This window comes from Megascapheus bottae, chromosome 20 (genome assembly GCF_031878675.1).
Source record: "Megascapheus bottae isolate mThoBot1 chromosome 20, mThoBot2.hap1, whole genome shotgun sequence".
In the NCBI taxonomy this organism is placed as follows: Eukaryota; Metazoa; Chordata; class Mammalia; order Rodentia; family Geomyidae; genus Megascapheus; species Megascapheus bottae.
Window position 1 is genome coordinate 631,186 of NC_143528.1, and position 25,280 is coordinate 656,465.

The following is a 25,280-nucleotide window of genomic DNA, read 5'->3' on the forward strand; positions in this document are numbered from 1 at the left end:
CACACACACACACACACACAATCAATGGTAAACAAAAAAGTGAAATTATCTTCAATGAGCAGTGGACAAAATATATTGTCAATAAGTGATTCTTGAGGATGAGAGACACAATGTAAGAATTAAGCCAGGCACGGTGGCTCACGCCTATAATCCTAGCTACTCAGGAGGCTGAGATCTGAGAATCGAGGTTCAAAGCCAGCTCAGGCACTAATGACTGTGAGACTCTTATTGCCAATTCACCTCTAGAAAACTACAAGTGGCGCTGTGGGTGAAGGGGTAGAGTGGTATCCTTGAGCTGAAGAGCTCAGAGACAGCACCCAGGCCCAGAGTCTGAGCCCCAAGGCCAATAACAACAACAAAAAGAATTAATAACCTACAACTCAAATTCTGGATGATTTTGACAAAACATGGAAGGTGATAAAGGGGACGTAAGGGGTTGGAAGCTTGGTTGGAGTTCCTTGAGTCATTGAGTGCCTACCTACCAAGTATGAAGCTCTGAGTTTAATCCCAAGAACTACTAAAATAAAAGGGGATCAGTGTGGGAGAAGTAATGCATCACTACCTGGCAAATGTAACTGTAACCCCAATATACATTAGCCCACCAATAAAAAATAAATAAATAAAAGGGGGAGTTCAGCCAGACGCAGTGGCCCACTGCCTGTAATCCTAGCTACTCAGGAAGCTGAGATCTAAAGATCACGGTTCAAAGCCAGCCCGGGCACAAAAGTCCATGAGACTCTTATCTCTAATTCACCAACAGAAAACCAGAAGTAGCACTGTGACTCAAGGGATAGGGCAGTAGCTTTCAGCTGAAAAGCTCAGGGACAGCGCCCATACCCAGAGTTCAAGTTCCATGACCGACAAAAAAGAGGGGAGGTTGAATGAGAGAGGGAAGATTTAGTGATGGCACATGTATCCAATACTCATGACTGCTGTGGTTGCTGTATTCTATACTTAAGATAGCTTGAGTAGGCAGGGTGCTGGTGGCTCATCCTTAGAACCCTGACTAATAAGGAGGCTGAGGTCTAAGGATCAAGGTTCAAAGCCTGCCAGAGCAATCTCCAATTAGCCACCAGAAGTGGAGCTGTAACTCAAAGTTGTAGAGAGAGCTAGCCTTGAATAAAACAGCTCAAGGATATCACTTAGGCTCTGAGTTCAAGCTACAAGACAGAAGGAAGGGAGGGAGGGAGGGAGGGAGGGAGGGAGGGAGGGAAAGAGAAAGAGAGAGAGAGAGAGAGAGAGAGAGAGAGAGAGAGAGAGAGAGAGAGAGAGAGAGAGAGAGAGAGATTCAGTTACTGTAAAGACCACATTAGCAGGGTCATGAGAAATAAGCACATGCATTTGGACTCTGGTACATGCTGGAAAATGTCCGTTCTACCGGTGGGACTTTTGTGCTGATGGCATTCATGATAGGAGACGTGTTCCTAATGGTAACTATTTAACCACATCTTCAAAGCAGGGGTGAAAATCAGCACTGAGCCTGTAACTGACACTATCAGAAAGAGCCACAGGAAGATCCGGTCGAGAACTTGAGCCACAAATTTCCAGTCTTGTACAACCTACAAAAGAGAAAAAAAAATATGCTGTTCATCAGATGCTAGACGACCACTTCAAACTCATTCAGGGATTTTAAAAGATGACCATTCAGATTTACAGCACTTTCAACATTTCAAATGCATCTAACATGTCACTCACATCCTAGTTGTGACTTCGCTTATTGTACCTCAAGAAAATAGCTTGCAAGTTGAATGTATAGGCACATTCCTGCTATCACTGAAGAAGAGAATATAAATAGTAGAAATTATTTGAAAATATTACTCAAATGGAAGCCTGCTTCACAAACAAATTTTTAAAAACATAGCTAGGTGCAATGCTCCCTTATTCACATATGAAATTAATCACAAATAAGGAACTTGGCAATTTTAATGTTGTCACCCACAGATTTCACATAGAGTATGGCTGCTGAAGATTCAGGAGAAGAAATGATCAAAGGAAGAGGGACATTCCCAGAAAAAGAAGCTCCAAGAGACTTTACTGAGCCTGGTAGTCAGGGCAGAGTGGGTTCCAGGCCTCAGAATGAGGTTAGAGTAGAAACAAGCCCCTGGTGGATGAGAGTGGTCTAAAGGGAAGAATGAAGTCTTTCTTAGTTATTTACTTATTGGTTCCGCATTGTACTTAGGGCCTAGGCATTGTCCTTTAGCTTTTTTCACTTGCTTTCAACTTTTTGATGGTTAATTGGAGATAAAAATCTCAGACTTTCCTGCCAGGGCTGGCTTTGAGCCATGATGCTCAGATCTCAGACTCCTGAGTAGCAAGGATTACAGTAGTGAGCCAGCAGTACCTGACAGTTCTGTCTTTTAAAGGGAAGATCAGTGTCCCATTTCTACTACAGATGGTCTTGAACTTTCAATGGTTCCAAGTGATTTTTCCACTTATTGGTACACAAGTGAAATCCACTCAGTAGAAACTATCTTTCCCATGAGAGGTGGATCTGTTCCAGGGCCACAGCTCTCAATTAGCCTCAAAAATGTCACCAGGGGCCACAAACAGCACTAATCTGCTGTGGAGTTTGGTTCTGGTGTTCATCTGTGTGTACTCAACATGGTTATGATTTATGATTTTTTAATGTACAATTGGTTTATGGAGATGTATCTTCATCATTTGTGGAGGAGCATTAGTAAATGGAGATTTCATAACTGCCTAGAATAGAGAAACTGCCTTGAGAGGGGAGGATGGACAGGATGTGTTCTAAGCTTATAGAGAGCTTTCAGAAAGCAAAGAGGAAAATACACAAAGTATTTCAAGTCACTTTAATGCTAATCTCAAGAAGTGAGGTTGTCCACTATTTTTAATCCTCTTGTCTACCGTTTGCTGAAGTTTTCTAGGCTGATCAACTATTCTTTTTTACAATTAAAAAAGATGACTTCAGCTGGGTCCAGTGGCTCATGCCTGTAATCATAGCTATTCAGGAGCTGAGCTATTCAGATCTGAGCATCGCAGTTCAAAACCAGTCAGGGCACTGAAGAACATGAGACTCTTATCTCCAGTTAACCACTAGAAAACAGGAAGTGGTGTTTGGATCAAGGGCTAGGGTGGTGACCTTGAGCTGAAGAGTTCAGGCATATTACCCAGGCCCAGGGTTCAAGCCTCATGACCCACACACAAAAAAAGATAACTTCTGTGGTAGTATTTTTAAAAGATGGAAAGAAACAAAAACAAACCCCTGCTTTATAGCTGAAATGTTCTTTCTATAACATTACTCATTTTTTAAATAACAAAACCCTTATAAGAGCTTGACATATAGTTAAGAGAGTAGGTCTCTAGGAAAGATAAACTTGAAGGAAGTTGGGCCCTGGTGACTTTGGTTGCAATCCTAGCTACTCTAGAGGCTAAGATCTAAAGATAGAGGAGGCTTGAAGTCAACTCATGAAGACATCTGGGAAATTTTGATTTCCAACTAATTAATCAGCAAAAATAAGCAAAGATATGGTTCAAGTGGCTAAGTGTCAGGCTCAAGTAGAAAAGGCCAAACAAAGCTGGGTGCGGTGGCTCACGCCTATAATCCTAGCTACTCAGGAGGCTGAGATCTTAGGATCTTGGTTCAGAGCCAGAGAGGCCAGCTAGCATGGTAGCTTTGAGCTGAAGAGCTCAGGGACAACGCCCAGGCCGAGTTTAAGCCCCATGATTCGCCCCCCCCCACCAAAAAAAAAAACAAAGAAGAAAAGGAAAAGCTAAACAAGAATGTGGGGCCCTGAGTTTAAACCCCAATATGGACACATGCACATCTCTCTCTCTCTCTCTCTCTCTCACACACACACACACACACACATACACACACACACACACACACACACACACACAAAATGTAGAATGAAAATTCAAAAAAATTTCTTCTGTATGATTGTTCATGCTTATTCTTGGTCACACACACACACACACACACACACCCTATTTTTAGAGTAAAAGTTATAATAATGTAATTTGGGTTTTGCTTTTTTTGTCTTTTTGTGGTGTTATTGGAGCTTGAACTTGGGACCTGGGCACTGCTCCTTAGTGTTTTCATTCAAGATTTGTGCTCTACTACTTGAACAACAGCTCCACTTCAGGATTTTTGTTGGTTAACTGGAGATTAAGAGTCTCATAGACTTTTCTGTCCAGAATGGCTTTGAACTGCAAGCCTCATATCTTAGGTTCCTAAGAAGCTAGGATTTAAGGCGTACACCTATAAGCTTTTTATGACTTACTTTAAATACACATGCTAGGCATATCTACCTACCTACCTATCTATCTATCATCTGTCTATCTATCTATCTATTAATTATTGCCAATCCTAGGGCTTGAACTCAGGGGCTAGATCCTTGAGCTTTTTTGCTCAAGGCTAGCACACTACCACTTAAGCCACAGCTTCACTTCTGGCTTTTTGATGGTTAATTGGAGACAAGAGTTTCATGGGCTGGTTTTAAATCACAATCTTCAGATCTCAGCCTCCCGAGAAGCTAGAGTTACAGGTATGAGCGACCAGTTCTTTGTATTGGACATATTTTAGGTCATTTATTCATCTATATAGTCTTCAGGAAAAGGAAGTTCAAATTGAGCAGCTTGATCCAAGTCACAGCTTATGTGTGCCTCAGAGCCTAGGAATGGTTTTAGTATGGCCATATTTTAAAATGTAGTACTTATTCTTATTGTTCCTGTTGTTCTCAAAATGATATGTTTCAGTGATCCTTCTACCCCAGCTTCTCAAACAGCTGGGTGTACCACTGTGCCAGACTTAATATGTTTTCCTCCCTTTATCTGTGAGCAAAATTGCCAGATCTTCTCTCAAAAAATTTCTATATTGGTTTCAAAATGTGATTCTTCCTGGTGTTTTATTTTTAAGTACTGTATATGAAAACATCTCATGAAAAGGCAAGAGAAATTACCAGAGACCAAGATAACCAACTTAGAAATTTAATTGAATTGCTTGCAATAGAATTGAGGAATTATGATAGTTCTGTATTAAAATTACTTCATTTTTGCTCATTATACTTTTGGAAAATTCTTCCTAAAAATTCATACTAAAATCTATGTTGTACAACTTCTCTTCCTTTCTTTCTTTTCTTTCTTTCTCTCTTTCTTTCCCAGTCCCAGGGCTTGAACTCAGGGATTGAGCACTGTCCTTGGGCTTTCTAAAGGCTAGAGCTCTACCACTTGAGCCACAACACCACTTCTATGTATGTGGTACCAAAGAATCAAACCTGGGTCTTTGTGCATGTTAAGTAAGCACTCTACCAGTAGGCCAAACTCCTGGCCCCTTGTTTTATATATTTCATGCGTAATATTGGTAGCAGGTACTAGATGAGGCCGCTCGTGCCCATAATTCCAGCTACTTGAAAGGTGTAAATGAGTGGGGTACCTGGCCAGATCCTGATTTAAAAAAAAAAAAGCAAGGCTCTCTCTGTAAAATAAATAACTCGAAAAGGGCTGGAGTCATGGCTCAAGTGGCAGAGCATGTACCTAGCAAGTATGTGGCTATGAGTTCAAATTCTAGCAGCTTCCCTGCCTCCCCCCCCCAAAAAATAGATGAGAGACACTAATATTGCTTAATCAATGGCCACATTTTGTTGTAAAATGGCAGTGTGATCACAAATACCAGTCCACTGACCTGGCTGATGAAATGTTCCTTCCTCACGTGCCTTGAAATGTATCTGATGGACTCTGCAGCTTTTTCCAAGAAAATGATCAGAACCTTTTCTCCATCACTAATCTGTTTCTGTTCCTTTTTGTTCAGGGCTTTACCTTTCACTACTGATCGACTCTCCTGTTTATCTGGGAAAGAGTAGCGATCCACATAATCCTTCATGCAAAGCAATTTGGGAAGTTTTTGTAGAAACAGCTTTTTTACCCAGGGGGCCATGGGATGGTAGGTGGAAGATGATCTGTGGTGAACATTAATTACAAACACAGTAACAATGATTGACAGGGTGACGAAAACCATAATAAACAATAGGTATTCGCCAATGAGAGGGATAACTTTTGAAGAAGATGGAATAATTTCTTCAATTACTAAAAGAAAAACTGTCAAAGACACCAACACAGACGTTGATAAAGAAAGTTTTTCTCCTTCATCAGAAGGTAAATAGAACACAAGAACTGTGAGAAAAGATAGCCCCAGGCAAGGGATTATCAGAAAAAGTGTATAAAATAAAGGCAGGCGTCTCAGTACAAAAGAATAGGTAATAAATGGATAAGAATATAAGCCTTCTCTTCTTTTTCCCTTCATCCCCTTCGCATTTAGTATTTCCCATTCTCCATTGTCAAAGAAGTCTTTCCTGTCAACATTTTCATTTATCAAAATGAGGTCGACCATAGTACCATCGTAAGTCCAGGATCCAAACTTCATAGAGCAGTTCTGTTGGTCAAAGGGGAAAAACGTAACATCCATGGTACATGAACTTTTGTAACTGGCAGGAGGAGTCCAAATGACACTTCCGTCAGATTTCACAATGACCTTGGTCATGAGGGAGCCCTCGAAACGTCCATCAGCACTGCCATAAAAGGAATTTCACTTTAGTGATTAGTTGAACATTCATTTCCTTGGGATTTTCCCATGTCTATACTATTTATAATGTGTTACTCTCCTATCACAATGTCAAATGGTATTTTTTAACTATTTTACTACATATATTTCTCATAATTATTTAACTAATATCAGACTTTATTATGATCACTGTTAATCTTACTAATATAATTTTTTTCTGTGATACTTACTTTTCAAAGAGAACTATGTCAGGAAGCCAGAGTGATTCTGAAGGAACTTTAATTGAACGAATGCCACCATACTCATCAGGATTCCAGCGTAATTTGTAGTCTATCCACTCCTGCATGGAATGAGTAGATTGTAAATTTATTCTGAAAATTCAGTGCATTGGACTTTGGAATCTTCATTTGTCTGTTAACTTAGTAATTTATACTTTATTAACAAGGGGAAATCAGATACGGTTAGCCCTTGTAACTGTACCTGGAATTCAGTGTAGTTATCAGGACAAAATTTAAGCCAACCTGGTCTCTGATTTTGCCCAGTTCTAACATCTGGCCTATTCGGTGTCTCACAAATACGGAGTCTTGGAGCCTCCACATAAAGCACTCAATGAAGAGATTCAGAGGATGAAAAATCATAATTTATCTTTTTAGCCTACTTCCTCTGAAGAAGCAAACAAAAGAAAGGCAATAACTGAGTGTGGTGACACGCTCCTTTCTTTAATCCAGTACTTAGGAATTGGAGGCAGGAGTATCATGAGCTCAAACCTACTCTGGGACACTAAGTAAGACCCTGTCAAAGAAGAATGAGGAGGAGGAGGAGAAGGAGGAGAAGGAGGAGGAAGAAGAGGAGGAGGAGGAGGAGGAGGAGGAGGAGGAGGAGGAGGAGGAGGAGGAGGAGGAAGAGGAAAGCGATGCAAGATGCCAGCCAGTGTTGGTGCCAGCCAGTGTTGGTTCATCAAGATTTTAATCTTTGATAATGAATACACACTCACTTAATGTCCTTGAGTAAGTATCACTAAGATTCTTAGTCTAACTTCCACTTAGTATGTTAATATGAAACATCTAGTACCTTCTGACTATTAATGGGCATAAAGATTGCTGAAAACCAGATTGTCAATTTTTTTGATCCAGTTTTCTTCCTTTTAAGCTCAGTAGCCAGGAGAAAAAAAGTGATTATGAAGATTCTAAGTTTTCTAAGTTTGCAGATCACAGCAAACTCACAAAAGCTTAGGGAACTGGGACAAGGCTTATAAGGAGGGATTTCTAATTCAGAAGATTTATCCTTCTTACCTGTCCTACCACAACTTGATTAACAGTTGTGACCAGAGAAAAGATACAGGTGATTCATCAAATATATAAAGCTCAATTAGCTCTGAGGACTGTGGTCATTCTGCAATTCTGATGAACAAGTAAACTAACAATGATACCAACACCCAGAAATGACAGCCTTGAGGAGATGGTTTGGTGGTATGATACAGAATAGTACAGTAGGTGGGGGAAGAAAATTCTGAGTAAATGCCACATAAGCTGAAACATGAAAGAAAAGAAGTCATAGTGGTGGCAGTGGAGCACTGGGGCAGAAATAAAAGATGAATGAATGGATAAGAAATGCATTTGATCTTTGAAGAGGAAGTAAAGAAAACTCCAGGGCCGGGTGTTTGGCCTAGTGGTAGAGTGCTTGCCTAACATGCACAAAGACTCGGGTTCAATTCAATTCCTTAGTACCACATACATATAAAAAGCCAGAAGTGGTGGCATGGCTCAAGTGGTAGAGCTCTAGCCTTGAGAAAGTCCAAGGGCAGTGCTTAGACCCTGAGTTCAAGCCCCAGGACTAGCAAAAAAAAAGAAAAAAGAAAAAAAAAAGTCACTGATGTTCAGCTTTTACCCTCAATTTCTAGTGTTAAGCAGGAAGAGATGCTTCTTACAACCTTGATGTCCTTTCATAATTCTGTTTGTCTTCCTGAGATGCTCAGGCTGAGGAGAAACCCAATCTCTCCTTTCTTCTTCTTTGCCAATACTGGCTGGGGCCCTGGTGAGGAATTACATACACAGGTTCTAAGGTGGCTTAGTCTGTAGCATTCAGCTGGGAGGCAAAGTCCAGCTCCTCTTTCTCATGCTCTAAGTAACTATGGCATTGTCTGGACACGTTAACTGTTCTCTTTAACTTTTAAATAGATCTGAAGATTAACGTTGTGTGTTTTCCTTCTTGAAGTATTAGAAGTAATATTCCTTGTTTGTAAAACATATTCTAGGCAATACTCTCAAAGCCCTTTATAAACAATAGCTCCCCATCACAAGTTATCCCTTATTTGAATGTTGTGTTTTTTTAGGAAACAGGAAAGCCAGGATATATTACAGACAAATGTCAAAGATAATCTCTGACTAAGAGAAAATGGTAAAATGTTCAAAGTCTAGATTTTTTAAATTTGGTCAAATCTGTATAAAAAATACTTGCATCGCTATATACACATATATAAGCATACACACATTCCCTGAAAATAGTTGAACACTAATTACCTGAACTACTACTTATGAATCTCTACGTGTAACCATAATGCAGGACAAATTTTTTACTTAAACAGAAGTCAAAAAAATGTTTTTAACTAAATATTTCAAATTCTTCTTCCTTTTATAGTAATAGCAAAAGGTAATATAAATCATATAGTACATGACATTATGTCAGTGACCAGCCATGTATATGAACCTGGTGGTCCCAGGATTATAGTATATTTGGAAAGTTCTTATGCCCCTTTGATAGCAAAGCCATGGTAACATCATTCCCGCACTGTGGTGAGGCTGCTAGTCCATGAAAGCAGCACATGTACAGTATGTATACTGTGTATTACTTGATAATAATGAATGATTCTGTTACTCAGCAGACTATACATGTGTGTGTTAGTGTATGTGTATGCATGTGCTCATGTGCACACTAGTGCTAGGGCATGAGCTCAGGGCTTGGGTGCTATACCGGATATTTTCTCCCCTGCCTCCTGATATTTTCTGTTCAAGACTAGTACTCTACCACTTGGGCCGTAACTCTTCCTGCTTTTCAGTAGTTAATTAAAAATAAGAGTCTCATGGACTTTCTTGCTAGGCTGGCTTTGATCTTCAGATCTCAGTCTCCTGATTATAGGCATGAGCCACTGGCTCATTACTTTAGAATGTATTTCATATATATACATATACATATATATGCACATGTACACACGTGTCTAAGATATATGGATAGAAATAAAAAGTAAACTATAGTATAGCCTCAGACGGTTTTGGGAGATAATCTAAAGGAAAGTCTTATGACCACAAAGATAGGGACTCCATGTAAATTATCCCCCCAAAACTTAACAGTACATCACCATTTGAGGTGATGGTAACTAGTAAAATCAATATAGTTTAGCTTATGTAGGCCCCCACTAGTGTGTGTACTTTCATCATTGTTTTAAACAAGAACTCTCTGAAAAGCAAAAAAAAAATCTAAATAAAATTATAAAGCATTTAAATGGAAGAAAGCTTGCAGAATAGATACAGAAAAGAAATGCTTTGTATATTGTTCAATGTGTTTGAGTAAGCTAAGTGTTCCTATAACAGTCAAATGCTCTTTTTCCAGTTACAGTTAATCCCATATGGTTACAGTATCTGACTTTGTTCCCTGGTATAATGTATATATATTTATTTGTTTAATTGAAATAGGAAAGGGGCAAAACAAGATGATTGGGAGGGTGTGGGTGGAAGGAAAAGAGGACAAAAACATGAGAAAGGGTATCAAGGTTCGAGAAGTTACATACCCATTACCTGACAAATGAAACTGTAGCCCCTCTATACATTATCCTGACAATAAAATGCTATAATAAAAAAGAATCAAATTTTAGCAGGGCACTGGTGGTTCATACTTGTGATCTTAGCCATTCGGAGGCTGAGATCTGAGGATTGCAATTGGAAGTCAGCCTGGGCAGACAAATCAGGTACACTTGCCTCCAATGGATCAGTAAAAAGCTTTGAATGGCTCAAGTAGCAGAGCCCTATCTGTGAATCAATGGAGGCCTGTATTCAAAATCCAGAAAAGTCAAAAGCTAAAAATTAAAGTTTATACATTTAATTTTATTTAACACTTTTAATGTTAAAGTAAGCTAACTTATTAAGTAAGCTAATTAACTTATTACACAGTTTTAGTTTCACAAATGCAGTGTAACTATATACAATATTTATAAAGCCTCCAACAGAGCAAGTCCTTTCTTAAGCCCTTGCTTAGCCTCCATCTTGCATATCACTTGGTGGTGTCTCCAAACAACTTCCCTTTTAGTGAGCTCCGCTCACAGCAAGTGCCCAGGACAGGAGCTACTTTGATTACTTCTGTTTTTTTACTTTTTCCTTTTTTGGTTGGCTGTGGGGCTTGAACTCTGATCCTGGGCACTCTCTCTGAGCTCTTCAGCTCAAGGTTACTACCCTACTCTTTGAGCCATGGCGCCACTTCCAGTTTTCTGGTGGTTAATTGGAGATAAGAGTTTCACAGTCTTTAGTGCCTGAGAGGACTTTGAACTGTGACCCTCAGATCTCAGATCTCAGCTAGGATTAGAGGTGTGAGCCATCGCGCCTGGCTTCTGCCTTCTTTTTATTGGACCATTTCTGTGTTCAGATATGCTAATAACATTGGTTTACATGTGTGTATAGCTCAGTACTATAGCATGTAGTATAGCTTTGTAGTAAAGGACTAAGAATTTATATAGCATTTTTTTTTAATTTTTTTTATTGTAATTAGTAAAAGGGTTACATGATATTTGCCAGATAGAAGGTGCATTAATTCACATACATTCATACCCTTTCACTTGTCTTGGTACCCATTTCCCTCCCCCCCCACACCCCCTACCCGTCTTGGTTTTCCCCCCTTCCCTATCAAATTTCAAATATCCAAATACAAATAAATTCAATATATCAGATAACAAAGTGAGATACTGTACCAATATGAGATAACCAAGGGACAGCAAAGGAGATGAGAGACAACATAGTACATTAAGGACAACAATCATTCATTATATGGCTTTTGTTTCACTATCCTGGAGGTCCTTTCAATTAGCTTCACATTATATGGCCTTATGTATCAAGATTTTGCTGTATTGCAAATCTCTGCTAGTAGAGCCCAAGGTTTCTACTGATTATGACGAATGAGGGAAATCATTGAGCCTAAGTTCCTTTGAGTCTGGCTTACTTCTCTTAATATGATTTTTTCTAAGTCTTTCCATTTCCTAACAAATGGGGCGATGTCATTCTTTCTGACAGCAGCATAGAATTCCATTGTGTACAAATACCACAACTTGTTGATCTACTCATCGACTGAGGGACATCTAGGTTGGTTCCATATCTTTGCTTATATAGCATTTCTTAAAACACAGCCCTGTCACTACACAACAAATGACTGTATCCTTGTCTCTTGGCTTGCTTTGAGACCTTTGAGACTCCCTAGACACGGTCTATGAGCCTTTGAGACCTTTGAGACTCCCTAGACATATTACTATGTCCTTCCTTCCTTCCTTCCTTCCTTCCTTCCTTCCTTCCTTCCTTCCTTCTTTCTTTCTTCCTTCCTTCCTTCCTTTCTTTTTTCTTTATTTTCTTCCTCCTACATTTAGAACTGTTATACAGGAATTCAATCATGATATACAAGGAAGCCACATTTTGAGAGGCTGAATGGGAGTTTTCTTTTTTGTTTCAAGTTTATTTATGATATGTTAAGCTCATTCTAGAACTCTTTATAAATGGGAGCTTTTATTAGAAAGCTGGTGACTGCTCTTTACAGATGATATGATTCTGTATTTAAAGGACCCCATAGACTCCACTCACAAGTTGCTTTAGCTGATTTGAACTTTGGCAAGATAACAGGGTATAAAATTAACCTTCAGCTGGGAGTTTGGCCTAGTGGTAGTGTGCTTGCCTAGCATGCACAGAGACCGGGTTTCATTACTCGGTACAACATACATAGAAAAAAGCAGGAAGTCTTGCTGTGGCTCAAGTGGTAGAGCTCGAGCCTTGAGAAAGTCCAAGGACAGTGCTCAGGCCCTGAGCCCAAGCCCAGGACTGGCAATAAATAAATTAAATAAATAAATAAATAAATAAATATGCTAACAACAAGAGGATCAAGGCAGCAATCAAGAAAGCAACTCTTTTTGCAGTGGCCTCAAAGAAAATAAACTAAGGAATTAACTAAGAATGTAAAGGACTTTTATGATGAAAACTTTAAAACCCTGAAAAAGGAAATTAAAGCAGAACTGAGGAAATGGAAAAATCTTGCATGCTCCTGGATTGGAAGAATTAATATCGTGAAAATGACAATTTTGCCAAGGGCTATCTACAAATTCAATGCAATACCCATCAATATCCCAAGGTCATTCTTTAAAGAAATAGAAGAGGCAATCCAAAATTTCATATGGAATAATAAAAGACCCCGTATAGCAAAAACAATTCTTACCAGAAAGAACAGCACAGGAGAAATTTCAATACCAAACTCCATTACAGAGCTATAGTAACCAAAACAGCTTGGTATTTGCACAAGAACAGGCCTGAGAACCAATGAAATAGAACTGAAGACCTGGAAATTAACCCACAGACCTATGGCCACCTAATCTTTGATAAAGGAGCCACAAAAATAATAGAATGGAAGAAAGACACCCACTTCAACAAGTGGTGTTGGCAGAACTAGTTAAGCACCTGCAGAAAACTAAAGTTGGATCCTTCTATGTCACCCTGCACCAGGATTAACTCCAAATGGATCAAAGACCTGGAGGTAAAAGCAGATACACTGAAAACTTTACAAGAAGGAATAGGAGATACACTAGGTCTCCTTGGCACAGGTCAAAAATTTCTTAATAAAGACCAAGAAGCACAACAAATCAAAGAAAGTTTGGACAAATGGGACTGCATTAAACTGCAGAACTTCTGTATGGCAAAGGACATAGCTAGCAAGTTAAATAGAAAGCCCACAGTGTGAGAGACGATCTTCACTAACCATACAACAGACAAAGGCCTCTAATTTCCAAAGAAACAACCATCCCATTAAAAGATAGGTCAAAGATTTAAAGAGCGACTTCTCTGAAGAAGAAATAAGAATGGCCTATAGACACATGAAGAAATGTTCGACATCTCTAGCCATAAAAGAAATGCAAATCAAAACAACTCTAAGATTCCACCTCACTCCAGTTAGAATGGCCAGGATCAGGAAAACGAATAATAGCAGATGCTGGAGGGGATGTGGCCAGGAGGGATCACTACTACACTGTTGGTGGGAGTGTAAACTCATTCAACCACTATGGAAAGCAGTGTGGCATTTCCTCAAAAGACTAAACATAGAGCTCCCCTATGACCCAGCAATTCCACTACTTGGCATTTACCCAATCGTCCAGAAACAAGGACATACTAAATCCACTAACACAACAATATTCATTGCAGCACTATTTACCATAGCAAAGATATGAAACCAACCCAGATACCCCTCAGTAGATGACTGGATCAACAAGGTGTGGTATTTATACACAATGGAATTCTATGCTGCCATCAGAAAGAACAACATCACAATATTCGTAAGGAAATGGAAAAACTTGGAGAAAAATCATATCAAGTGAAGTAAGTCAGACTCAAAGGAACATAGCTCAAATGTTTCCATCATTTGTCATAATTAGTATAAACTTTGACTCTCCTAGCAGAGGAGAGTCAAAACCCAGGTACATAATAGGGCAAAATCTAGATACATAAGGCCATATAGGATGAGGCTAAATGAAAGGATCTCCAGGATATGGAAACAAAAGCCATATAATGTGTGATTACTATTGTTAATGTACTATGTTATTTCTCATCTCTTTCATTGTCCCTTGGTTATTTTCATTTTGTTAATGTAGCTTACCTTGTTATCTGGTATATTGTATGTATGTTTATTTGAAATAGGATAGGGAAGGGGGGAAGGAGGGGTTTGGTCCTCAAAGACCAGCTCTAGGAGGCTTATCCTATCAGTCTTTCATTTGCTGAACACTGTGTTGATCTGCACTAGAAACCAGCTATTGGAGGAATACCCCTAACTTAAGATGATGGCTTTTGCACACACATTACAGCTTTGGTTTCTGCAGTGTGAACTGCTTCAGGGTACTGTGTAGCCTGCATCTCTGGGAATTCTATCATATTGGAGTTTACACTCTGCCCTGCCTCACCCATGAGCAGCACTTAGTTGATATGCAGAGTGTTTATTGAATAAATATGGCCTCACCATCATAGGTATTAGGACAAAAAAGGCTGCTTTCATTTTCCACTTCCCTCAAGGTGCTGAAAATCTCAGGGTGCTAGGGCATTGAGTCCTTTCTCATGTAGCTTTAATGAGTCAATGTTAATATATTTATGAATTATAGGGTTTTGATTACTCTTTGGAAATATAAAGGAGGAAGAAAAGTGAGTTTGCAAAATAAAATCAATAAAATAAAAATAGCTCTATGTCTAAGGGTATCTCTGGATGTCACTAGATTTGTTTTATGAAGGTTGAGAGGTTTCGTTGAGAGAATAGAAAAATGAAAGTCTAAATATACCGGAAGAGAGTTATCAAAACAGATGATCAGACAGGACAACTAGAAGCAAAACACAAACAAACAAAATCCCAAGTATGTCATTTATGCATACTAGCACAGAATATGCTTTGGTTCCAAGTGTGTACTTCTTTTATTTTTATTTTTGCCAGTCTAGGGGCTTGAACTCAGGGCCTAAGCACTGTCCCTGAGCTTCTTTGGCTCAAGGCTAGTGCTCTAGCACTTGAACCACAGCACCATTTCCAGCTTTTTATGTGTATGTGATACTGAGGAATCGAACCCAGGGCTTCATGCATGCTAGGCCAGTGCTCTACCACTAGGCTGCATTCCCAGCCCCCAAGTATGCACCTTTGTTCTTGGTGTGCATAAAAATTAACATTGGTCCATGTGGAAGGAAAAGAGGAAAGAGGAGGAAATGAATGAGGCACTCTAGGGTGAGTAGAAAACATTGCTAATAGCTTTTCTTAAGTGCGCGAGCTTTGGAAAGAAGTATCTTTTATGGAGGTCACAACTTGGCTGTCAGTTTTGGTTAACAGAACTTCTGTTCAAAGTTAAATATATCTCTTTATGCATTTTCCCCATTCTCATTGTCATTTCAAGTCCTTGTAAATATTTTTTATGATGTTTGTCTTATTACAGTAATTTTTTGACATGACTAATGCATTGGTTAAGGCTTTCTCTTTTAGCATAGAATTTAGCAAATGCTGGTACTCAGCTTGTAGTAAATATTGTTGTATGACATGAATGGAAGAGAGTTGAATAAATGAAACAGAAGGGAATCCCAACCCCATTCAATCTGAAGAATATTTCTATATTTGTTCTATAAGAGGTCCCAGAGGTACAGGAACCAAAACCTTGGGGATCAGTAGACAGAACCCAACACCTCTATAATCTACTCTCTAGTCAAAGGATAATAACTGTGAAAGCCAGACTTCCTCAACAAGGTATAATTCCGGACAAGTTGCTTCAAGTCACTAGTCCTCAACAGGAAAACAACAGAAAGTAAGAAAAGCCAAGTGTGATGGCTCACACCTGTAAGCGTAGCCACTTAGGAGGCCGAGATCTGATGATCACGGTTCAATGCCAGCCCGGGCACTAAAAACCATGAGACTCTTATCTCCAATTAACTACTAGAAAACTGGAAGTGTGCTGTGGCTCAAGGAATAGGGCGGTAGCCTTGAGCTGAAAAGTTCAGGGACAATGCCCAGCCCCACAACCAACAAAACAAAAAAGAAAGAAAGAAAAGAAAAAAAAGGCAAGAAAAGAAAAAAAAGTAAGAACAATACCAGAACCTACTTTACAGACCAGTTGTAAGACATGAGATTACAATCCACTCAACAGACCACCATGGGAATTTAGTGAGTCCATTAAAAACACCAATGACGTACTTTTCACATTACCTAAGAAATTTGTAAACCACTGCTTCCATGAGAATGAACTGTTACTTTAATTTTGGTCAACATCTGTGATTTTTGCATTGGAGAATAACCTGGCAATAAAAAGAATAATGGCGCGTATCAGGGTGCACAATTGCTAACGTTTTATGCATAGTATATTTAAAATAAAGTGAGATGATTACACTTTTATTAATGAGCCATGAACAAAGATAACCAAGTACCTGGTTATCTTTTACATACATGGAATTGAAAGGTACTACACTTCTTCTTAAAATAAAAACGAGACACACTAGCAATGAATAAAGGATTCATCTAAGAAATGTTAAAACTCTCCCACCAGTCTTCAAGTGTGTATAAAGTTAATATGTTCTCAAACAGGCATTCAGATATTTGGAATGCTAGAATTACTCTTCTATGGAAACAGAGATAAATACAAGTCTTAAAGAATTGGATATCATAAACTCACCTAGTAATTCATTCTACATCTTCCATTTTCTTATGATTGGCTAAACTTCCTCACCAATGTTTCCTGCTCCACTAAGTTATATTATCTCTTAGCTTTTCCTCCTTTGCTACTGGTCACCAATTTGATAAATTACTTTTAAACTTGTAATTTCTGAAAAGTTTCCCATGAAAAATTATTACAGGATTTGTTTTAATTTATTACATATTAATAAATATTTTGCTAGCCTACTCACAAGGCTGAGATATGAGGATTGTGATTCCAAGCCAGCCTGAGAAGGAAAGTCTGAGAGATTCTTACTCCAACGAAACACACACACACACACACACACACACACACTAAAAAAGAAAAGGAAAGCAAAAATCTGTGCCTCATTGGTAATGTACCAGCTTTGAGAAAAAAATGCTAAGGGTTATGGTTCAAACAGAGCTCAAGCCCAAGTTTAGGAATAAAAAGTAAAATGTTTAATGTTTATTTTTCTTCTTATGCTATATTATGGGTGCTTTATGTCTGTTTATGTTCCAGAGAATCGACTTTAGTCCTATATAATAGGTACTTTGGAGATAGATGGCTCTGAGTTGGACTTAAGGTAAAAGATAATCCAGCAAATTAACTAATACCTTTTATCATCATTTCTAGTAAAACCCCACCAATGATAGCTTTGTTTAAAAATCAAATTTACCTCTTTTTTTTTTTTTTGGCCAGTCCTGGGGCTTGAACTCAGAGCATTGTCCCTTTTCTCAAGGCTAGTACTCTACCACTGGAGCCACAGCACCACTTCCAGCCTTTTCTGTGTATGTGATATCAAGGACTTGAACCCAGGGATTCATGCACAAGCACTCTACCACTAGGCCACACTCCCAGCCTTGAAATTTGTCTTTAAAAACAAAATGGCTGGAGCTGAGTGTGGCGGCTCATTCCTGCAATCCTACCTGCTCTGGAGATTGAGAGTTGAGGATCGAGGTTCAAAGCCAGCCCAGGCACTAAAGACCATGAGACTCTTATCTCCAGTTAACTACTAGAAAACCGGAAGTGGCACTGTGACTCAAGGGGTAGGGTGGTAGCCTTGAGCCGAAGAGCTCAAAGACAGCACCCAGGCCCAGAGTTCAAGTCCAAGTGACAAAAAACAAAAAAAGGAAAGAAAAAGCCAGCAGTGGTGCTGTGGCACAAGAGGTAAACGCTAGCTTTGAGAAAGCCCAAGGACAGAGATCAGGACTGACAAAAAACAACAACAAAAAAACCCCAAAAACTTTTTTATAAATTTGTTTTGCGTTTTTCAAAGTAGAAGATTAAATCTAAGCACTCTAGCACTGGTGCACCCCAGCCCTCTGTCCTTTTTCATTTCATCCTCTTGCTTCTTTTTTTCCCTTAAAGCTTTAAAAAAATCTTTATCTACACATGTATATACCTATATGCACATATATAATTAACATCAAGACCAAGCCCAAACATGCCCTCCTCCGTGAAGCCCCCCTGCTTGCCCCCGCCACACAGAATTCATTTTCTGCATTGTCCCTGTACTATCTGAGCCACAACATAGCACTTCCTGGCAAATATCCCTTATGACTTTTCCTACAAATCCAAACTCATTCTATGTGCACAACAGCCCTTGACTATATTTCCAGTGGTTTGGGAGAATGCGCAGCGCTGTTTCTACACCTGCAACTCCTCTTAGGACTTAAAAGCAGGTTTTGTTGTGAGGAGACTGTATATGGTTAAAAGCTTCTCACTAGGAGTGAGCAAACCCAGATACCAGCCAGAGGGGGGGTCTCAACTTTTCTGTCTGTGACAAGAGTTCATATAGCCCTCCTATAGCTCCTTCAGTGGTTGAGAGATTTAAAAGAAAGAAACATGATATCCCTCTGCAAATTAAATGCAATTAAAGTCCATTATTCTCATTCCTACTAAATGAAACCATCAGTTAGCTGGTTGGCTTTTCCAAGTGTCAACCTGGAAACATATTTATCTTGCTCTGTTGCAGGTTCTGGAGAGTTTAGAAATTTTTTCAGTCTTGACCTTATTTTTTGGCAGGCTATCCTGATGGCTTAACTTCTAAGAGTCATTTCCAAAGCTATAGCTAAGTCCCAGAGTTCTGTGGCTTCTACCACTTTGTGCCTAACCTATCTCTCTGGCTAAAAGGATTCTTGTTTCTCAAAAATCACAAGATGAGTGGAAAGTGTCCCATCTCAATTTTAAGTCCTGGGGTTTTGAAACCACTGTCTCATGTGAGAATTTGGTAAAAGCTTAATCTCAGCAAACACTTGGGGAAGGAGGTCTGTGGGAGGAAGAAAAGGTTTTGTCTTTGTTAACTTTATCAGCATGATTATATATAGCTTTGTCCTCTTCTTAAAAGCAAAGCTGTGACTCTCTCTAGTATTTTCTCCTGGCTAATTTTATTTGCAAGCAAAATGACATGCAGACCAGTTTCACAATTGCTAACATACCTACCATTGAGAACCAGAGGAAAAGAAAAGGATGAAAAGTACAATAATTCTCTAATTATGATTAAATTCCTTGGGTAGGATAAAATTAATGACATTGAATGAGCTCAGAGAATATTGTTTCTTTTATCCATTCATTGCTCCTTATAAATCATTAGCAGATAAAATGTCCAGATATCACGAAATTGTCTAAAACCCTGAATGCTTATTTCAGTGTAAATAAATTGGACTTGTTAGCATATGTATATTACAACTGAGATATTAAGATACCAGGAATATTTGAAATCTATGGGCAGATGAGGCAGTATCTAGACATTCATAATTGCAAATAAAATGGCTGGAGCTGGGCACAGCATCTCACGACTGTAATCCTAGCTATTCAGGAGGCTGAGATCTGAGGATCAAGGTTCAAAGCCAGCCTGGGCACAAATGGACCTAAGACTCTTATCTCCAATTAACCTCTAGAAAATGGCTTGACTCAAGGGTAGGGCAGTAGCCTTGAGCTGAAGAGCTCAGGGACAGTGCCCAGGCCGAGTTCAAGCTCCATGATCTATGAAATAAATAAATAAGTTAATTAAATAAAAACAGAAAATAAGCAATGGAATTAAATTTGATATCAACTGTGGAGCAAGTGTCAATATTTTCCTTCCAGATAATGTATGTGAGATTGGGATTTTAAAGGTGACCAACCATCTGGGATCTCTGGGACAATGTTCTCTAACTAGAGCTGTTTCAGGAAGCAGGAGACAGCCCATTGTTTAAGATGTAGTTTTAGTTTTGGAGGAACAACACAAAACGTTCCTTATTTTGTTTTGAAGTGAGGAAACTACGTCACAGACATTCTGGCGCCTAGCCAGGAGATGGGGGGCTGTCTACCCAAGTTCAAGGCTCAGGAGTCAGACAAGCTGTCCTTGAATTGCAGATGTCTGGCTAAATGGGTAGAGCCAGGAAAGTTCTGCTTGGGGGAATATGTACATTGTGCTGTTTAGGGATAGTGGAGTCCAGCTCCTAGTACTGTGTTTATGTATAATACTTTGCTGAGGTATGATCTCCACCCAATGTGGCTGCTGTCTTTTTTTGTCGGTCATGGGGCTTGGACTCTGGGCCTGGGCCCTGTCCCTGAGCTCTTCAGCTCAAGGCTATGGCCCTACCCTTTGAGTCACAGCACCATGTCCTATTTTCTAGGGGTTAATTGGAGATAAGAGTCTCACTGTCTTTAGTTCCTGAGCTGGCTTTGAACCATGATCCTCAGATTTGAACCTCATGAATAGCTAGGAGTACAGGTGTGAGCCACTGTGCCCGGCTAGTGGCTGCTGTCTTTAAAAGATGGGTGCAAGCTCTGTCTGGAGCTGTAGACCTTTGTAACAATTGGCTGCCAGCAGCTAGCACTCCAGTAAAGACTCCAAAAAGGTGGCTTCTCTATTTTTCTTGTTGCTGAATTTATGTCTGATTTAAGGTACTGATTTCGGGACTTCATTTAGTTCTGGGGTTTGTGTGCAAGCTCTTGTCCTTCTCTCATTTGGGAGCTGACTCTACAGGAACAACTGGGGGTTGAGAGGAAGATTGGGGAAACTAACATAACTAATTTCCTGATGTGTTTGCCCTACTCTCATTGGAGAAAAGTTCTATCTTGGAATCTCTTTTGCATTTTTCTAAGTTACTCAGATACTGAGCTTCAGGCCTTTCCAGTAGAAACCCACCCTCCCATCTGCCCAATGGCATCTGCAGGAGATACGTACAAGAGTAGTTTGCAAAAAATACATCTCTGGGAGTCTGCAGCCTGCCCTCTTAACAATCATAACATAAAATAAAAACAAACGGCTCTAAATAGGAAACATTGGACACATTAAGTTGTAGCCCCTTTCTACAAAATTTTGAATTTCAGAAAAATTAAATTAAAAATGATCTATCTATCTATCTATCTATCTATCTATCTATCTATCTATCTATCTATCTGGGCACTGTCCCTGAGCTCTTTTGCTCATGGCTAGTGATCAGCCACTTGAGTCATAGCTCCACGTCTGGTGTTTTCTTTTTTAGTATTTAAATGGAGATAAGAGTCTCACAGTGATTCCTTCATGGACTGCCTTCAAACTGTGACCCTCAAAGCTCACCCTTCTGAGTAGTTAGAATTATAGGCATGGCCCACCAGTGCCACTATAAACAATTCTTTTTTTTTTTTTGCCAGTCCTGGGCTTGGGCTCAGGGCCTGAGCACTGTCCTTGGACTTTCTCAAGGCTAGAGCTCTACCACTTGAGCCTCAGCACCACTTTCAGCTTTTTTGTATGTATGTGGTACTGAGGAATCGAACCCGGGTCTTCGTGCATGCTAGGCAAGCACTTTAACCACTAGGCCAAACTCCAGGCCCTATAAACAATTCTTTAAGCACATACAAAATAAATGTTTGAGGCTGGGAGTTTGGCCTCATGGTAGAGTGCTTGCCTAGCATACATGAAGACCTGGGTTTGATTCCTTGGTACCACATATGTAGAAAAAGCCAGAAGTGGTGCTGTGGCTCAAATGGTAGAGCTCTAGCCTTGAGAAAGCCCAAGCACAGTGCTCAGGCTCTGAATTCAAGCCCCAGGATTAGCAAATAATAATAATAATAATAATAATAATAATAATAGTTTGAGAATTTGCTACCCCCCCAAAAAACCTCTCCAAATGGTCCTAAATCCCCCCCGAAACTCAATGTGTTCTCTACAATAAATATTTTTTAGATGAAAGATTTATACTAAGGTAATAGTTCTAGAGAGTGGATTGGCAGATCCAGTCCCTGGCTGACACATACCTGTTTGAGCCATACATTTGTTGTCATCAATTGATTCTTTTCATCCTATGAAGATTAAAATTAAAATACTGTAAGTTAAAATTGGAGGCAATTATTTGTATTTTGTTGTTGTTATTTGCTGGCTATTTCCTCTGGTTAACCTTGATGTCAGAAGTTCAAAGAATCCTAAACTGAAGAAAAATTAAATGGCACATGATACAAGGAATGGAATACATTTTGCTTAAAATGAAAAACTATTAAAACAAGCAATGGAGTGAGGAAACTGAGTCACAGACATCCTGGCACATAGCTAGGTGATGGAGGTTGTTGTTGTCAGTCCTTGTACCTGGCCAGTTGATGGGCTGCCCTCGCTGCTCCAAAGCTTCAAAATTCAACCTCTCAAGATGTGGTTCTTGGGGCCTGGAGTATGGCCTAGTGGTAGAGTGCTTGCTTAGCATGCATGAAACTGGGGTTCAATTCCTTATTACTACAGATTCAGAGTTGGAAGTGGTGTTGTGGCGTGTTATAAGTAAGGTTCAAATATAGAGAAGCCACATTTTGTGGGTTCAAATCTTGGAGTTTGTTAAAAGGCCAGAAAGCACACTCAATACAGTTAGGAAACAGGCCAGAGATGACAGAAACAACAAATACCATACCAACACAAGCCAACTCTGCTTCGATGGAAAGCTGAATTGGACACCATGGTGACCTGAGAACATCCAGTAGACAGGACACAGGACATGAATTTGGAGATCCTTGATAGGGTATAATGGCCCCTACTCTGGTCCAGGCTTAAATAGACTCAGGTCAGGTGGCTGGGTCACAGGAAACTCCTAGTCCCAGGTACTGGACTGACAGGCTTAGGAACCCATCAGTCAAGTGCCCACCCCTGTCTCCAGGGGTTCAGGCAACACCCATTACCTCCCCCTCCACCATGAGGACAAGAGGACAAACATAAGAGGCCATATGCAAGGCTTTCCTGAGGCTGTATTTTCTCGTAAGCAGAGCTCTCCCAGCTCACCTTGAGCTATTCATTAAATGTCTTTCTCACCACTAGGTTTTCCAGCACAGGATAGGCTGCCCTCTCCCTCCTGATAAGGTGCCAGGATGTCTGAGAACCTAAGAACCGCAGCCAGCACCTGGGCAGGTGCACCGGGGCTGTGCACCTTATTTCAGACTCAAGTGGTAGAATGCTAAGCTTGAGAAAGCCCAAGGACAGTGACCAGGTCCTGAATTCAAGCCCCAGGACTGGCAAAATAAATAAATAAATGTGGCTCTCTATTTTCTGGAGGCTGGATTTATGTCCGATTTAAGGTGTAACGATAACAGTTCATTGTGGCAATATTTATATAGAACGACATATACCAGAAGTTTCTTTGTTGAATTTTGGACTCTATTGGACTGCTAGTGGTCTGCAGGCAGCCATTTGTTACAGAGGCCTGCAACCCTGAACAGAGTTTGCACCAAGCTTTTAAAGACAACAGCCTCCTTTTGGAAGAAGACCAAGCTTGAGTAAAGCATTATGCATAAACATTGTGCAAGGTGCAGGGCTTCCCTGGGGCTAAACAACATAATGTATTCCCCAGGGCAGGGCTCTGCCCATTTATCCAGGCATCTGCAATTCAAAGGATGACTTGTTTCCCACCTAGGCTTTGGAGCTGTGCCTGTATAGCTGGGACAACAAAGACCTCCATCACCTGGCTAGGCTCCTGGATGGCTGTGACATTATTTAGACTCCTTTTTTTCTCACTTCACAAAGCAGAAGAAAATATTATCTGTGCTGAAGACAAACTTTGCATGATTTTCTAAAAGGTATCCTGGGGTCCAGGCAGCAAGATCGACAGTGTGCCTTGGGGTAGGGAACCTGGGGCACAGGGAAGGTTATTTCAGTGCCCTGGGTACAGCAGGATGATTCACTGTATTTCTCCCAAGAGTTTAAGTATGGCAGAAGTATGAACTCAAGAGAAAATGAACATAGAATGTGTGGGATGGGCAAGTTCAGAAAGGTGACATCAGTGTTCGGATTTTTCTCCTAACATGTGAGGGGAGGCGGAGTCACAGACAGGTGTGCTTAGCTTACTCCCAGTGGCTACTCACCACATCCACAAGCTGAGATATTTTCAATCCAAAATATACCTTTACGGTGTCGTTGGAATTTAACACAGGGCGAACCCATTTCTGATAACCTTGGAACAAATGTCTGAGGAGAGCATCTTCATTTTCAGCTATGGAACCAAACTCTGCAGCAGCTGTAAGTTACCAGGGAAACAGAATTAGAGCTGCTTCCATATCCTGAATCAGAGCCTAAAGTACTCCAAAATCAAGCAGACATGCCCTCCTCCCCCTCCCCCCAAAAAGCTTAGTTAACATAGCTAGGAGTCTTTGATTAGCCACACAGCAACTATAGGCCCTTGTTGGATAGTGGAATGCAGTCTTTCATTCAAAAGGTTTGTTGTTGTTGTGTTTTTGATTCTTCGTGGGGTTTGTGTGTGTGTGTGTGTGTGTGTGTGTGTGTGTGTGTGTGTGTGTGTATCAGTGTTTCTTTATTCAAACTGTCTCTTGTACTTCTTAACTTGCCGGGCATTCAGCTGCACCGCTGTTGATGTCATCTATGATATCACTGGAGTGGCGGCCATCCACATTACACCCCACAGATTGGGCTGTGCCCAGGATCTCTTTAATGGTTCCAGAAAGTTCTCTGGCTAAAGATCTGTGCCTCTCTCTCATCTCTTTTGCTGTCCCTTGGTTATCTCATATTGTTACAATATTTCACTTTGTTATTTGATATATTGGATATATTTGTATTTGGTTATTTGAAATTGAATAGGGAAGGGAGGAAAACAAGATGAGGTTGGGGGTGGGGGAGAGGGAAATGGGGATCAAGACATGAGAAAGGGTATCAATGTATGTGAAGTTATGCACCTTCTATCTGGTGAATGTAATGGAACCCTTCTATTAATTACAATAAAAACATGTGGAAAAAAATTTGAAATCTTTTTGATCTGTGCCTCCTCTGCCAGGCAATGCTGACAATCTCGTCAAAAGAGATATTTCCACTGTGTTTAATGCGTTTCTGTTTCTTCCTGTCTCTTGGTGGCTCCTTCAGGGCCTTAATGATCAGGGGAGAGGCAGAAGGTA

At 40.0% G+C, this 25,280-nt stretch overlaps 1 protein-coding gene across 1 annotated transcript; it reads right to left on the bottom strand.

Moving 5' to 3' along the window:
• Positions 1–1,424: 1,424 nt before the first annotated feature.
• On the bottom strand, positions 1,425–24,383 carry Chrnb3 (cholinergic receptor nicotinic beta 3 subunit). Its single transcript, XM_090353744.1, has 5 exons — positions 24,240–24,383; positions 22,164–22,208; positions 6,751–6,860; positions 5,645–6,527; positions 1,425–1,559 (listed from the first exon to the last, which is right to left on the bottom strand). The coding sequence occupies exons 2-5, from the start codon at positions 22,188–22,190 to the stop codon at positions 1,425–1,427; spliced, it is 1,155 nt and encodes a 384-aa protein (XP_090209870.1). The 5' UTR covers positions 22,191–22,208; positions 24,240–24,383.
• Between the last annotated feature and the right edge of the window lie 897 nt (positions 24,384–25,280).

What these genes read in the sequence shown, in the direction of transcription:
- Chrnb3 (XM_090353744.1), bottom strand. Translation starts at nt 22,190, where the DNA reads ATGACAACAAATGTATGGCTCAAACAG. An exon ending in CAAATGTATGGCTCAAACAG is followed by an intron (nt 6,861 to 22,163) that starts GTATGTGTCAGC and finishes CATTCCATGCAG; the next exon opens with GAGTGGATAGACTACAAATT. An exon ending in GACATAGTTCTCTTTGAAAA is followed by an intron (nt 6,528 to 6,750) that starts GTAAGTATCACA and finishes CTTTTATGGCAG; the next exon opens with TGCTGATGGACGTTTCGAGG.